At 37.1% G+C, this 16,877-nt stretch overlaps 1 protein-coding gene across 1 annotated transcript in view; it reads right to left on the bottom strand.

Annotated features, from left to right (window-relative positions):
- Nucleotides 1-16,877, bottom strand: part of nphp3 (nephronophthisis 3) — a 27,359-nt gene extending 10,482 nt beyond the window's left edge. The window contains exons 1-22 of the mRNA XM_058765387.1: nt 16,570-16,877; nt 15,038-15,438; nt 14,045-14,170; nt 13,684-13,834; nt 12,658-12,810; nt 12,450-12,583; nt 12,207-12,367; nt 11,932-12,109; nt 10,036-10,110; nt 9,315-9,470; nt 8,985-9,088; nt 8,773-8,887; nt 7,809-7,952; nt 4,652-4,749; nt 4,452-4,554; nt 4,290-4,372; nt 2,578-2,716; nt 2,315-2,479; nt 2,026-2,120; nt 1,236-1,358; nt 960-1,149; nt 637-878 (exon numbers count right to left, since the gene is read on the bottom strand). Of these exons, the coding sequence (XP_058621370.1) occupies nt 637-878; nt 960-1,149; nt 1,236-1,358; nt 2,026-2,120; nt 2,315-2,479; nt 2,578-2,716; nt 4,290-4,372; nt 4,452-4,554; nt 4,652-4,749; nt 7,809-7,952; nt 8,773-8,887; nt 8,985-9,088; nt 9,315-9,470; nt 10,036-10,110; nt 11,932-12,109; nt 12,207-12,367; nt 12,450-12,583; nt 12,658-12,810; nt 13,684-13,834; nt 14,045-14,170; nt 15,038-15,361 (3,059 nt within the window). The 5' untranslated portion in view covers nt 15,362-15,438; nt 16,570-16,877. The remainder of the gene's footprint in view (nt 1-636; nt 879-959; nt 1,150-1,235; nt 1,359-2,025; nt 2,121-2,314; nt 2,480-2,577; nt 2,717-4,289; nt 4,373-4,451; nt 4,555-4,651; nt 4,750-7,808; nt 7,953-8,772; nt 8,888-8,984; nt 9,089-9,314; nt 9,471-10,035; nt 10,111-11,931; nt 12,110-12,206; nt 12,368-12,449; nt 12,584-12,657; nt 12,811-13,683; nt 13,835-14,044; nt 14,171-15,037; nt 15,439-16,569) is intronic.

Here is a 16,877-nt window from a genome sequence, read left to right as displayed (position 1 = left end):
GTGCCTTTTTCTGTTCTAAAGGGGGGGTCCCAATACTTTTGTCCATATAGTGTATGTACAAGTCATTGGTGTTTGGTAAAGAGTTTTTGGCTCAAGATCTGCATTTAAAGTCACACCAGAGGTGTTCAGCTTGGATCAGGACTTGGCTTTCTGCAGACCAGTTTGTACTCCTGGAAATTACTAAAGTAGTCAAACCTGTTCATTAGAAGGGGGTGACCCAATACTTTTGGCAATATAGTGTATATATTATATAATAAAACATTCAGCTTCACCATTACAGAAATAAATTACATTTTAAATATATTCAAATAGAAAACAAACATCTTAAATTCTTAAGATTCCTTACCCCAAACCCCAAATAGAAAACGACCAATAAAATAAGTTGTATATATTTAATTAAAAATTAAACATTTCATCTAATATTTGTGTGCTATGTTTCTTATGCTTATTTGACTGTCAAGATTGTCAAAATTTCCGGATATTTCCATGTTTACTAGTTTGCTGCATTATGCAGAGGGTTTTAGTTTAGTTCTTTGGGATGGCTTCTTCCTCAGAAGGCAGCTCATTAGGATTTGGAACAAAGCCTCTGCAATATCTGCATAGTGGAGTATGAATTTTAAGAAAAATGTGTTGTACTTGTTTTGTTTCTGGTAGAGGAGCGAGAGTGAGTCTAGTTCTCTAGCGACAGTGCTGTGTTCAGGGCCGTAAGCATTTTCAAAGATCTCCATAGCTTGTTTGTACAACTGCTCTGCGTTTCCAAATTTCCTCCAATGAACGTAAACCCCCGCCAGCTGGTGCAGGGACTGAGCCACACTTGGGTGGTCCGGATCCAGAGCCGTCTCACGGATCTCTAAGGAGCGCTGCAAGGGGGCCACCGCCTTAAATACAACACATTCACGTCATTTCCACACACTTTAAAATGGAGTACAGGTGATCATCAGTCTTTCCGTTTGTATCACCTGGCTGAGAAGTCCCAGGTCTTTAAGGAAGCGGCCTAGTGTCTCGTACAGGTTGGCCAGTTGGCTCATGCTTTGCTCACTCTCACAGGTCTTCTCAAACTCTTTCAATGAGTCGAAGTACTCTGTCGCCATTGAGCACTTATCCTTACCAACAAACTGCCAGTATGTCAGCAGCTCAGAGAAATGACCCCTGAGAACACACATCAGCAGCAAGATGTTATTTCAGACATATATTCACACATAAATCAGAGATACAACAAGAATGTAAGAATGTACCTTTTGTACAGGTTCTGGGACACAAACAAGTTAAGCAAACTCATCTGGAGTTTACTTCGATCTTCCTGCTGCTGCAGTAACCACGGCAATTCATCAGCCACCCTCCACGTCACTCTGTCTTGCCTGAACCAACAAAAATGATTTAACAAAACAATCCAACACGGCAGCTATTTGTCGATAAATCTTTGCTTTGTTTGATCTTAGAGAATATCAGCCATGTGATCAGCTAAGGAAAAAATGCAATACAATTATTTATTTTTTCTACAATTTAAATAATAAAATAAAATAATAATTATAATTATTTTATTTTATTATTTAAATTGTAGAAAAAAATAAATACAAAGTTACTAATTACAATAATATCATTGTACTTCAATAAAATAAAATAAAATATTATTTTATTTTATTATTTAAATTGTAAAATAAATAAATACAAAATAATTTTTTTAAATATTACTATAATAATAATACCATTGTACTGCAATAAAAAATAAGATAAAATAAAATAAAATCAATGGAATTTATGTGTAGCAGCATTTACCGTGAACTGAGATACTGAAAACACCAGATAATGAGCTGCTCTGGTGAAAATGAACACAGTATCACTTCACTCTGAAACATTTAACAGCCAGGGAGTATCACCGTTTCATCTACTCGCCAACAACAATTTGGCGCTTGGTAAGAGTGTTCAGCCTTGAAATCACAGTAATCCCCCCCCACACACACACAAAACTACATAGAAATACAGAAAAATCTCATTCCTGCAATATGCTCAATAAGTTATTCTTACTTCAGCTGTTCACTGAAGAACCAAATGATTTTCTCTCTGTAGGATCCACGACATTTGCCCCCATCTAGAAACTCCTGGTTGACCGCTTCACATGCCTGAAAATGATACACGGTTACACAAACCAGTTTCACTTGAATTTATCTCTGTAAATTCTCTCTCAGTGAGATGTGAAAGTGAAATCTTCACCCAACAAAATTCACAGTACCATATTTAGTTTCATCAAAAAATATTAAGGGACATTTTGTCAAATATAACTTCAAAGGTACAGCTAGGTCAGAGGCATGCACACCTGTGGGTGCTGAAAGCGAATGAGGCCACAGGCGTAGGTAATGATGAGGAGTCTCTCCAGATTGTGGAGCAGTGAGTTGAGAGCGGGAAAACTCAGGTCTGGGAACAGCTCCAAAGCCTCTGATTCACTGATGCCGTTGTGACTGGCACATACAAGGCACAATAACTGCACGAGGAGAAATACAAATAAATAAGTTAAATTGTGTACTTAAGTGTTTTTTTTAGTGATACTCTTCTTCGAACAGGTAACTTTGGACAGGTGACCTCTTTCATGATGTGTTTTTCCTGATCCGTGCTGAGTGAGTCTAGCGCCGCCTTCAGACCCAGTCTGTATAGCGATACTGTATCTTGACACAACACACACTGCTGTAGAGTCGTCTCCAATGTCCAGGAGGATTTAGAGCTGACAGATTAAACATAAAAATCTTATTTTCCCATACAAACAGACAAAGTGTGTGCTAAAGAGAGACAGAATAATTGGAATTTGGTTGTTTTAAGATTACTGTAGGCCAAAAACCATCCCCGTCTGTCACTAAAACAGAGTTGTTACAAATTATTTTTTTTGTTATATTATATTACCGTATTTTACATATAATATACATATACAGTGCCTTACAAAAGTATTCATACCCCTTCATTATTTTTTTTTTTTCACGTTTTGTTATATTGCTGCCTTGTGTTACCATACACCATAATGGTAAAGCAAAAAAACTGGTTTTTAACATCTTTGCAAATTTATTCAAAATAAAAAAACTTAAATGATTCCATTGCATAAGTAATCATACCCTTATCTGGGACAGCTCAATTTAGCTCAGGAGCACTCATATTGCTTGTTACACTTGTACAGATGATACTAGACTTTGAGTGAAGTTAACCTGTGGCAAATTTAATTGAATGGGTATGGTCTGGAAAGGCACACACATCTTAATAAAAGGTCTAACAGCTGATAATGCATATCAGAGCAAATACCAAGCCCTGAGGTCAAAAGAACTGCCTGTAGATCTCAGAAACAAGTCTCTGTTACCCTTAATGGAAGAAGTCTGAAACAACCAGGACTCTTCCTAGAGCTGGCCTCCTGGCCAAATTGAGCAACTGATGGAGAAGGGCTTTGGTTAATGTGGTGACCAAGAACCTGATGGTTACTCTAGTTGAGCTACATGATCATATGTGGAGACAGGAGAAACTTAGAGAAGGTCAAACATCACTGCAACACTCCACCGATCTAGGCTTTATGGCGGTGTGGCCAAACTCAATCCTCTCCTCAGTGAAGATATATGAATATACACTTGGAATTTGCAAAAAAGCACCTAAAGGACATTCAGACTGTGAGAAACAATATTCTCTGATCTGATGAACCTCAATTCCAAGCATCATGTTTGAAGGAAACAGCTCTGTTCATCACCTACAGAGTACCATCCCAGAAGTAAAGTGTGCTGGTAGCAGTCTCATGCTGTGGGGCTGTTTTTCAGCTGCAGGGACTGAGGGACTCGTCAGAGTATAAGAAAGCTCACTGCACCAAAATATTGAGATAGCCTTAATGAAAACCCAGTCCAGAGCATTCAGAACCTCAGACTGGGCAGAAGGTTTACCTTCCAACAGGACAATGACCCTAAACACACAGCAAAAAACACAAAGCTTGTTGCATCAAAAAAAAAAAAAAGACTTGTTAAGGTGCTTCAGCTAAATATTTAGTTAAGGGTATGGATACTTATGCAATGTACTTATATCAGTTTTTTATTTTTAATACATTTACGAAGTTGTGACAATTCTGTTTTTCCTTTGTCAATATGGTGTATGGAGTGTAGATTTATGTGGGGGTAATTTAAAGCAGTTTAACATGAGGCAGCAACATAAAACATGAAAAAATGAAGGGGTATGAATACTTTTGCACAGAACTATAAATACAAACAAGTAATATTAATAGACACAGACCCACAAACACCACAATCTAATCACTCTCTCACATGTCTACTTACTGTGTAATAAGTCTTGCCAGTAATGAGATATAGAGTGCATTGCAAGTTGCAGCTGAACGGCAATGTCTCTCCAACTTCTTTTCCTGTTTGCAAGCAATACAGACAATACTCATACTCAAAATACATAAACAAATATGAACACAGCCTGATAAAGATGTTTACCTGATCTTTGGTGAGTTTGATATCGCTGTTCACACACTCTGTGCTGATGACACTCTTCACCTCTCTGGGATTGAGTGGGTCCAGGTGCAGTGTGGGCCACAATCTAAACAGCATAACATGTTTTGTGATTGTCTACCTGTGTATAATATTACATGCATGCATAATATCAAATAAGTTATGTGTGTTTGTGCATCACAAACCTCCATGCCTGTGGGCAGGTCTCCACATTAACTGACACCAGGACTCTCACATTAGCAGGAAGAGGATCAATCAGCCACTTCAAGTGCCGCTCAGCATTCTGGGGAATACAAAAATAACAAACTGATCATGCTGAAGAATATATAATGATATACGCAATGAATAATGGAAAGCAGATATTTATTTTATTCTATAGTTATGATTAATGGCTGATAAATATTAAAATGTTATACTATTTTCTATATATTTGTTGGTATTTGTTCCATCTCTTCCTCTGATACTGGTATCTCTGATCATAAACTCATAGACTTTCACTTTAGTTTGCCTATACATGATAAATCTGCAAAGACTGTTATATCCTACCGTAATTGTAATAATGTTGACGTCACATCATTTTGTTCCTCTATTGCTTCCTCTAATCTTTCTGATGTTTTTGATTTATCTTCTCCTTCACTGATTCTTTCAAATTTTAACTCCATATTATCTGATATTTTGTCTGTACATGCTCCTGTTAAGACTAGAACTGTTCCTTCTACTCATACTTCTCCCTGGTTTACCCCCGACCTTCACATCCTCAAGAGCTCCGGTCGACGGCTTGAACGTCTCTATAGGAAAACTGGCCTCACTGTTCATCACCAAGCCTTTCTTGAACATCTCAAAATTACAAATCTGCCTTACACTTAGCACGCTCTAGTTTTGTTTCTGCCATGATTAATAAAGCTAGTAACAGACCAAAAGCACTATTCGACACAGTAAATAAACTTACCAAACTCCCACCTAATGATACTGCAGGTTCAGCTGAATTCTGCTACTCCTTTCTAAATCATCTTCTAGACAAGACGGCTGCCGTCCACCAGGGCTTTTCGAACAGCACTATCAACTTTAACTTTGAGCCTAATCCTCTGGTCATTCCCTATCCTACTTCTCTCTTACTAATCCTTCCTCTGTCTCTGAGCTTATTTCGAAATCCAACTCCTCTACCTGTCGACTAGACCCAGCTCCTACTTCTCTCTTAAAACAGTGTCATTCGGTAATTTCTGCACCTATCTCTCATTTCATAAATGCTTCGCTTGTCACTACTACTTTTCCTCAGTCACTTAAAATCGCTGCAGTTACCCGGTTCTCAAAAACCCAATCTCGATCCGTCAGTTTTATCCAATTATCGTCCCATTTCAAACTTGCCATTTGTTGCTAAATTACTGGAAAGTACTGTAGCAGCCCAGCTTCGGTCCTTCCTAGTGGCAAATAATTTCTTTGATCCATTTCAGTCAGGCTTCCGTCCAAAACATAGTACAGAAACTGCCCTTGTAAAGGTAGTTAATGATTTATTACTCTCTTGCGATACCGGCTCTCTATCGTTACTTCTGTTACTAGACCTCAGTTCTGCCTTTGACACTATCTCTCATGATTTACTCATCTCTCGACTTTCGGCTGTGGGTATATCTGGTACTGCTCTTTCCTGGTTCTCTTCATATCTATATGATAGACACTTTTACATTTCTGCTCGGGATTTCAGATCCCCTACTGCCCCCTGAAACAAGGCGTCCCCAGGGTTCCGTTCTGGGGCCTTTGCTGTTTATTATTTACATTTTACCACTGGGTCAGATACTACAGCGTCACGGCTTTAGCTATCATTTTATGCTGATGACATCCAAATCTACACGTCATGCAGGCCTTCCCTATCCACCCAAATCGACAAAATTTCTGTTTGCGTGCAGGATATTAAAACTTGGCTTAACTCTAATTTTCTGAAACTAAATATGGAAAAAACCGAGATCATCATCATTGGTACTCCTGCACTTACCACCAAAGTTCCCGCTGACTTTACTTGTGATATTACTGGCACTCTAATCACTCCATCTAGTATCGTCAGAAATCTCGGTGTTATGTTTGACCCATCTCTTTCATTTCAGTATCATATTAACTCTCTCTCTAAATTGGCATTTTTCACTTACGACGAATTGTCCAGCTCCGTCCTTTCATAAGTACCAAAGATGCAGAAACTCTCATTCACGCTTTTGTCTCATCTCGTCTCGATTACTGTAATGCCCTCTTCATTGGCTTGCCAGCTACCACTATTGCTAGATTACAGTATATTCAAAACTCAGCCGCTCGTATTCTCACTCGCACCAAGCGTTCAGCCCACATCACCCCTATTCTAGCTGATCTGCACTGGCTACCAGTGGCCTATCGCATCAAGTTTAAAATTATCCTGCTTACTTTTAAAGCCTTGAATGGTCTGGCTCCTTACTATCTCTGCAATCTGCTCCACCCCTATTCTCCACCACGTTCATTGCGGTCCTCTGATTCTCGCCTTCTCACCATCCCTCGATATCGCCTCTCTTCCATGGGATTATCCATCTAAATTATGGAACTCTCTACCCAGATCACTCTGTCTTGCCAATAGCCTGTCTGAATTTAAATCGCTGCTCAAAACTCACTTGTTTTCAGAATGTTATCTTTCTTAGTTAACCTCTGTTTACTTTGTTTTATGTTGTATATTACTCTTTGGATTTCTGATGTTGTTTTCTTTCTGTTTATTGTTCGATGTTTTCCTCCCATTTCTGATGTTTATTGTAAAGTGTCCTTGAGCTCTGGAAAGGCGCTATATAAATAAAACTTATTATTATTATATAATTTTGTCAAATTAAAAAAAAAATTTTTTATTTAAATAAATAATTTTAAATGCTAAAGTGAATTTAGGCATCTCAACATTATAATGTACATTATGACAAATGGATATTTATTTTGAGATCTGATTACATGTTTATTTAAAACTACATTTAACTGTGTGTGTGTGTGTGTGTGTGTGTGTGTGTGTGTGTACACATACACAATCACATTTCTAGTCACTAACAAATATCTAATAAAACAAAATCTTTTATTTATTTTTTTCCTAATGAAGATATATAAATACCCTTTCCATATAGAAAAAGGCAGAACATTTCTGCTGAAATTAAAGAAATTTTAGCATTATGTAAACAGTTGACCGCAAAATGTAAAATTAATTACTATTAACTCCCACACATAAAAAAAAAGAAAAAATCCCACAACTAAATGTGGGTGTTTAGTTGTGTTTTCACCAGCATAGATTGTTAAACATGATGACAGACAAACATACCACAGCTCAATGAGGAAGATTATTTGAGGAAGTGTTACCTGTATTTGGTCAATGGAGTCAATGATGATTATGATGTTGCCATGGTGACGCGCAGACAGCCGCTCTAGCCAGCGTGGGAACTCTTCGAGGATCTTAGAAGGGTCCATCGAGAGACCGGAAATAGACCAGAAATGCTGGAGCAGCTACAAGGACGATTGGGAAAGAGAACTTGTTCAGAGGAAAGTTTTAGGTTTAAGTTAACTATGCTTGAATTGTCTCTATAAAACCCTTTAATGTAGCCTTTATGTAACCTCCTTATTACCAGTAAGATACTAGTATTCACACATCAGTACCAAAATACCGGTAAACTCTGTGATGTCAATCATCGGAAATTAGGGTCGGTAGGGTCTTGAGCGCAGACGTCCGTCTGGAACGTGTTTTTGCATAATAGTTAAATAAGAACTTTTTAACCCTGGATTAAGGCTTCTTAAAATTAGGGTTAAACCAGGGGTTTTCAAACTTGGGTCCAGAGACCCCAATGGGGATTCAAGTGTTTTCTAGGTAGGCTAGGTTTTTCTAGAGTTCTAGGGTGTTTGCTACGTAAAATTTGAGGGAGGAATTTTGTTTTTATTTGAATTATTATGTATTTTTAGGGTTGTTTTACGATTAGCTGTAAAACCACACTGATCTCATATTTATTGTTAAATCTGAATTTAACTTATATGTCTAAGAATCCTCTAATAGTGAATAAAAAATGTATTACAAAATCTGTGAGAATCTTGAAACTTGACCACCCAAGACAAAGTATAAACAGCGTAATGCAACACAACCCAGGATTATGATAGCATTAGGGTTAAATATGACAATGTTATAGCAATTTCGTGTATGAAAAGCCCTATATAGTGCAGGCTGCATGTAATAAAGCACTAGTTATAACAGAACTGATTCTGGTCTGTGCCGCTGTTCTTTTCACAGTTTAAGGAACTTAACAGAGTGAAATGAGTGTGTGTCTCTGTGTCTGACCTTCACTGTGAGGCGCTTAATGATGAGCACTGGATCTGTGCTGGTAGAGAGAGGATGTCCAGTGAAGTGATACAGGATGAGGGTGTTGGGAGAGTTTTTCTGCTGTAACTCTATCCTGCAGAGAAATGACATATTGTTTAGAGTGTGAAAATTGTCGTACATTATTATTATTGTGCAAAAATACCTAATATTTAGAGTTAAGATTTAACAACCATTTAGCAAGCAGAAGTGATTTGCCCGATCCAGGTGCACCAGATACCAGCAGTGGTGGGGTGGGTGGAGGGGCGGCTACCATGTCATTGAGTTGGTCGACATACTGAGAAAAGAACCAATACAGCATTCAGCTCAGTGTATTTACGCATTTCCTGCCATTCGTATACAGTTTATTCAATATTTGTTTAATTTTAGCAAATTGTATGTGTAGTACTTTCAGCTATTGTAAAATACACAGAATTACAAAGATTTCTTGTGGACCTCAATCCTAAATTAAAATGCTTGGTCCTTAACGAACAATACAGAAAATTATAACAGAGCCATCATGCCTTCTGGAAGCTGAATCTGGAAGCGGTGCTGCAAGCCTGCTGGAATGCCTCAGTCTGCTCCTGCTCATCATGAAGATCCCACAGCACATCACCAGAGTCCTCCTCTTCTCTCTCCTCCACCGCTCCACTCTCTTCTAACTCCAAACCCAACAACTCCTGAAAAAAAAAGAAAAAAAAGTTGCCCAATGTATCATCAGCCTTTCTGTTTAACATCATTCATCTCAAGAAAATATGTTCCTCTTTCAGAACCTTAAATAGTGAACCACACTCATATTTTTGCACAAACGCTGGGTTATTTTCAAAGTGTTGTTGGTTGTTGTTTTTTTTACCAACAGTAGAAACAATGTGCAATCTCAGCGTTACCTACTTCTGTTTTTTCTGTTCCAAACTGGACTGTCAATAGTCATTTTCACTTGATAGTCCACTGAGTCTGCTCCTACTGTATTTTTGCATAGACCTAAAAACCTATTTAATTTCACTGTAAATCTATTACATATATTATTTTTGTTGTAAATATTTTAAAATAGTAAGTATTTATAAGGTAAAATAAACCCAGCATATTGGCTGGCACATGTGTGCTGGCCAGTATTTACCAAGCTCTTGACAGCTGGGTTACTTTTAACCCAATCGTATCTCAAGTGCATGATTTCTTAGTGCGAGAACACTGCATACCAGAATGCTATTAACCACAACACCCACTTGTGTTTTCCTGTGTGTGTACCTGTTTGATAACTCTCTCAAGTTGAGTGAAGATAAGAGCAGCTCCTTCCTCTACAGACCCTGCATGATCCACTACCTGCAGAAAACAAGCAGCAAAGAATAATTCACCAAAAATAAAGTGTGAAAGTGAACTAAACACACAACAATATTATAACAATATTTCTATATTTGAAATTCTTAATAAAAGTTTCTTGGTAATTTTTGACCGATTAATTTTTTTTTTTTTCTAAAAATGGTTTCCTTAATCTGAGTGGTTCAAAACATGGTGACTTTTTAGATATTCAATCTAAACAAACAAAAAAAAAAACATGACTTCATTCCATGAGTCTACTCTAAGTGGTCATAAAAAACACACATTGGCTGTTTGCATTCAAAACTGACAGACCATGTGGAATAAGTGTAGTGAAGTGCCAAAGGTTTGCCTTTGCATGTGAAACAGAAATTTTCAAACAAATAAGATCTAAATAAGACCTAAATTACCTAAAATCTCAAAAGAAGTGCATAATGTTATTGTTACTATGTCAGGGAAATTAGTGTTAGAACATTTCCTTAAAAACACCTTACTTACTATTCACGGTCAAAAATGACAGTATACAGTCAAGGTGTAATCCTTAGTGGTCTTAGAAGAAACTTAAAAGAAGAATTCTTAAAAGAAACTTTATCACCTATAGAATGTTTAGAAAAACCTTTGAAACCCTTATGATCTTCCAAAAATAAGAATGGATCTTCAGAAGAACCTTCAGGAATTTCAATAGAATTTTTAAACTAGGGGTGTCAACGTTAACGCATGCGATTAATCCAAAAAATGTAACGCTTTAACATTTTTTAACGCAAATTAATCGTTAGATAAGGTTTGACCCCAACTTCTTCCCGTCATCGCAGCGCGGAAGGTTATCTATCATTGTGTGATGAGGGTTCAGCGAACCAGTGTTGCCAGGGTAGTGGCACAAGTGGGCTATTTTGAAAATACAGACGCGGGAAAAATTACAGAGCCGTGGGTTGTGGTTTTTTGGGCTACTTTTATAATAAACTACTTTTATAACCACCCAAAGTGTATATAGACAAATAAAAATTTAAATAGATCCTTTTACTAATGTGTATTATACTTGGAATGTATCCCTGGCAACTTAAGAACGGAGAGACGGTTGTAACATAACAAACAACGTGAGTTTCAGCAGAGCATATATGTTAAGGCTTTTACACAGCAGAAATAAACATGACACTATAGATTATATAAGATAATAAACACACGATTATGATAGGATATTTGTATGTGATTTTCTTGAGTTGAATGTGTACATCTGAAATGCTAATTTGTGCAGCAATATAAAAGGCTATAAATAGCATATTTTTACAACAGTAAACGACCAAATTCCACAAGTTATTACAAACACTCGATGGTGATTTGAAGTGAGTTCTGAGTAAAAGTGTACTATTAATCTCATAAATTGTCTTATGAAGCATGATGCTAATATTAGCTCTAATGCAGCTGCAGAACAGGTCCAATTCTTCTTCATAATGCATTTTGTCATAATACTTCATGTAAGGTCGCAAGAAAATGTTTTGTTGTATTTATTTAGAAATGCTTTTGATAATAGGTGGGTAAATGTATACTGGGATTGAAGCGATGTGGCTTGGTAAACGTTTTATTGCCAGTATAATGGCTGAATAAAAACAAAAGAATAATGATAAAAGAATAATAAGGATTATGTCTCATACCTGGCGGAAGTGTGAAAGGTTCTGTTTCCTTAAACTAGTTTGTCATGCATTTCTTTTTCAACACATTTCCAGGTAAATCCTAGTATTTTAAATCTGCGATTAATCATGATTAACGTGATTCAATTTTTTAATCGATTGACAGCACTATTTTAAACCCATATGAATCATTTGAAATTACCTTAAGTTTGGCACTCTTGTCAGCTTTGTTAACTCTCTCCAGCAAGTCTCTAGTGGATGGGCTGAGGGTGAAGACCTCTTCCTTTTCTCCTTTTCTCTCACCAGTTCGCAAATACAGCAAGAGAGGCCGAGAGTCTGGGGTTTTCACAAATGCTTCCTCCACATCCTCTATAACACAACTAAAACAGCAAAATAGATTCATACAATTCAACAGATTCATTCAATAGAGACATGTGTTCATTGTTCATATCAACAATAACATGATAACTGGATAACCTGGACACTGTGGACTTGAGTAGCAGCACACACACAGAGCTCCTCTCGATCTCCTGCCTGCGTTCAGCAGCATACAGAGCAGCTTTCTCCTCAGAAAATGACACATTCAGGTAGAAATGACCCAAACCCTCACAAAACCTCTGCAGCCTCAAAGAATGAGTCTGAAAGAGAGAGGCAAATAGATGAAGATTGCTACAATGTGAGAATGTGTGTATTTAAGATGTGTTATCCAAGCATGTGTACTTGTATAAAGGCCTGCAGCTCCGCTTTGGTCTCCTGTGTGTATATGAGGTAGCAGCGGACTGTGTTACTCCACAGAGCCTGAGAGACGTGAGGAGAAACCTGCAGCAGACTGGCTACGGCCGCATCCCAGTCATCTGAAACGACACACACAAACATCAGCATACATACACGTACACCTAAAACAACACACACACAGGTGCAAACTCACCTCTGCTGACATTAGCAAACGGCCCCTCCACGTCAATGAGACTGTGAGCGAATTCTGGACCCCTGTGTGTCTGCTGCAACTGCATCATACTGCCCATGGACGGCTCGCTGCCCAATATGCCACCACTCCAGTACTCACACTGAGTTCCTGCGGCTGCACACAGAGTGGACGTTAGGGATGCATTGGTACAGAAATGTTGATTTCACAATAATGCTCCAATCTAGAATTTGGTAGATACTACAGCTGTACAGTATGGGAAAAAAAATAAAAAATACTTTTTATAACTGTTTAATACTTCTGTGACCTGGTGTAGACAATAATCATATTAAATTAAGAAAATCAATACATAAACAAACAGATCAATAGTGCTGGGCAATGATTAACTGTGATTAATCTCATCCAAAATAAAAGTTTTTGTGTAAATAATACATGTGTGTGTACTTTATATGTATGTTAAAAACACACACATACAGTATATATTTAGAAAATATTTCAATGTATTTACATGTATATATTTATATTCATACAATTTATGTTATATACAAATATATTTAATATATAAACAACATATTTTTCTTAAATATATAACATGCATGTGTGTGTATTTATATATACATAATAAATATACACAGTACTTACCCATATATTATGTACACAAAAACTTTTATTTATTTTGGATGCGATTAATCGCAATTAATCATTGCCCAGCACTACAGATCAATAAATTAATAAAGAAATATATAAATAAACAAATTAAATAAATAAACAATTAGACAGATAGATAGAATAAATTATGGCCTGGTCAATACAATGTATCGGCACAACACACTTACTTTTAAAGTGAAATGCACCAAACCAAACCTGACTAAAAAACAGATAGAAAGGGAACCAAAAGGCTACTTCCACTTCAAAGAAAGGTGAGTCAGTGTGATGTATCTCATGCATCTTGACATGTGGCTGCTCATTTTGGTCCGGAAATATACAAATCTAGTTTCCCTTGTAAAAATGTATCTGCCACATTCTTACTGGTGACAGTAGTGTGGTTGTCGTCTGAGTCAGAGTCTGCTGGATCATAAATCTGAATGCCTTGAGCCTGCAGCTGTTGAAGTTTTGACTCCAGATCTCGTTTTGCCCGCAGCAAATCCTGAATTTCCTTTTCTTTAGTCTCCCGGAATATCTGTCGGGTGATTTAGGACAGAAATAAAGATGAAGGAAACACATTGGTGAGGTAAAGAATGCACTGAAAACTAGAACAGCTACAGGCTAAAGAGGCATAATCTAAAAGCATAAGGAGTCAGACAGGGGCTTGGGAAGATTTAGGATTGTGCAAGGTAAGAATGAATGCAAGTCAGTTAATGTGAGAGAGAGAAGAGAACAAGGTTCACACCTTAAACTGCCGTTTGACCTTGTCTCTGTCATGCTCAAAGGTGGCAGCTCTCTCCATGGCTTGATACTTTGCCTCCAGGGCACTTTCCTTCTCTCGAAGAATCTTCTGGTAAGTCTTCTGAAGAGCCTGACAACCAGAGAAACACAGAATCCGCAAAGCTTAAGTTGTAACATATAAATTTTGTGAAAAGTAACATTAATTTCAAAATGCATTTGTATTTGGTACATGGGTCTATGACATCTACTGATCTATTGATTCAAAATCTATTCAAAAATCAATTACAATGTAGTGCAAAACACTACATGCAATGAATTGTGTACACTTCTTCTATGATAATACATGTTTTTGATAACCAAATAAAAAAATTATTTTGATATCTTTAGGGGGCATAAATAAAACACTGACATTTTTTGGTATAATCTATCATAATTATTTATGAGAAATAAAAGACTAAACCCCTTCAGTCATGTGGTGCAGCCAAAATTCATTAAAAACTTCATTTCATCAAAGAAAATCATAGAAAGGACCCTCATGGACCACCAGATAATTTGACCTTTTTATGACAAAGATAAGGTTAGATCAAGCTGAAAAATAGCATGTGATATGACTTCCCAAAAACTTATTTATAAATTAATAATTAATTATATTTGTGAAATAAAGAAATAAATATTTTTATATATAAATTTTACCTTGAAAATTATATTGAAAAATGGATTAAGATGTGTACATTCACATGCATTCATAGTGTAATAAATTACATTTTCAGCCATTACATGTCATTTTTCTTGAAAATAGCATAAATGTTTTGGAAAACCACATAGAACCAAGATTACTATAAACAGTACAAACTTGGCATATGTGTTTTAAGCAAGGCCAGATTTTTTTTTTTTTTTAAATCATTTGTCTTTGTTTTTCTTATTTTCAAATTTTTCTTTATTTTTGCCCAACACTCTTATTTGTCAAAAGCTCAGATTTTCTTATTCTCTCTCAAACCTGCAGCTCAGCGCGCAGTCTCTTGTTCTCCTCATCCAGCTTGGCTTCTTTCTTCTGCATAGAAGCGATCTCATTGTTCTTGCTGACCCGAAAGATCTCATAGTCTTTCCTGAGGCGCTCATTCTCAGCCGCATACTCCAGTTCCACCGATCCGGTAGATTTGAAGCTGGCGCCGATGACACGAGGCCCACGGCGGAAGGAGCTCTGCAGCAGACGTGACTTTGGCTTCACCTCCACCGGTATCTCACACGCCTCGCCTCCCTCACCCCCATACACATCCTCAATCACCTCACCGGGGCTCACCAGAGAGGATGCCGTACCCATAACAACTGATGAGAGGTGCCACAAAGACACCCGTCAACTAGATCACTCACACTCTTCTAGACTGAACATTGATGGTTCTGTTGGAAACAGTAAACACAAGCAGTGTGCATAAGTTCTGATAAATTTAACCATGGATATTAAGTATAATCTGAAATTGTACATCAAAAGAGTAGAGCAGTAGTCCTTCACAGGACTAAAAAGTTTTGTGCTGCTGTATTTGAGAACTAGATATGTATGACCCTGAGGTTAGTGCACAAGTATGCATTCGCCGTTAAAACGTATATGCCACCATTGCAAAAATCCATTAAAAAAATTGCATAATTCTGTCAGTAAAGTTAATGTATTGGAAATATATTCTATGTACAGTGGCGCCATCAACACTGGCATATAATGTAAGAAGGATTGCTTTCGTCAAATGATTTTACAAATAGACTAACCAAAAACTTAATTTTTGATTAGCAATATGCATTGCTAAGGACTTAATTTGGACAAATTTAAATGCGATTTTCTCAATATTTTGATTTTTTTGCACCCTCAGATTCCAGATTTTGAAATAGTTGTATCTCGGTCAAATATTGTCCTAACATAACAAACCATACATCAATGGAAAGCTTATTTATTCAAAAGATTGACCCTTATGACTGGTGTTGTGGTCCAGGGTCACAAATTATGAATGCGGTGTTGCAAACGTTAGCTTCCTCCTTCTGTAATTTGGTTCAAAATCTAAGGTTTACAATACAATGGATTACTAAGAGAAAGTGGATGCCATTTAATATTTTAGCTTTCATCGATGCATGTTTGTCTTTCTTCAGAAAAAAATATTAACTAAATCAAAGCCAAGCAGTTTCTCAAATGTGTTGGCACGCATTTCTGTATCTTTGTTTACTCAGTTATGGGAAATTTTGGCAGCTTTCTTTTTAAAAATGTGTTAATCAAATGTGTTTTGTACATTATGTACAACATAATACATTATATTGTGTTTGCACTTACAGTGTCAGTTCCACAATAGAAATTATAAGAAGAAGTTGAGAACATTTATGAGAAGTTGAGACGAAGTATGACCTGAAGATCCTAAAAAGTCTGTTTATTTGGTTTAATTTGACGTGTTGTTGGGTTAGCATGTTGTTCACTAACGTTACTTTTACAGTGTCATCAAATCAAACACACGGAGGACGAGGATATCTGCATATTTAATGCTTAAACCTCACCTTAAACTGTGGTCTTGAACCCTGCGGTCATCCTGGAGACGATGTGGGGGACGAATTCCAGCAGAATGAAGAAAAACACTCCACCCAACCGAGAGGACTGAGGAGATCCAGGACGATGAACTTACACTGAACCGATACCAATCTTAAAACCCGAAATAAATATCGATAAGTAGCCTAACGTGTTCATAAACACGGCTACCATATCAGTCAAAAGGTAAACAAATCATATTGATGCACACGTTTTCTCTCCAATGTCTTCCTGACAACCGCGTTACTAGGCACGCCTTCTTCTACGGGTCTTCAGTGTG

Source organism: Onychostoma macrolepis, chromosome 24 (assembly GCF_012432095.1).
Source record: "Onychostoma macrolepis isolate SWU-2019 chromosome 24, ASM1243209v1, whole genome shotgun sequence".
NCBI lineage: Eukaryota > Metazoa > Chordata > Actinopteri > Cypriniformes > Cyprinidae > Onychostoma > Onychostoma macrolepis.
Note: the sequence above shows the minus strand (reverse complement) of the source record. Positions and strands in the feature narration are given on the sequence as shown.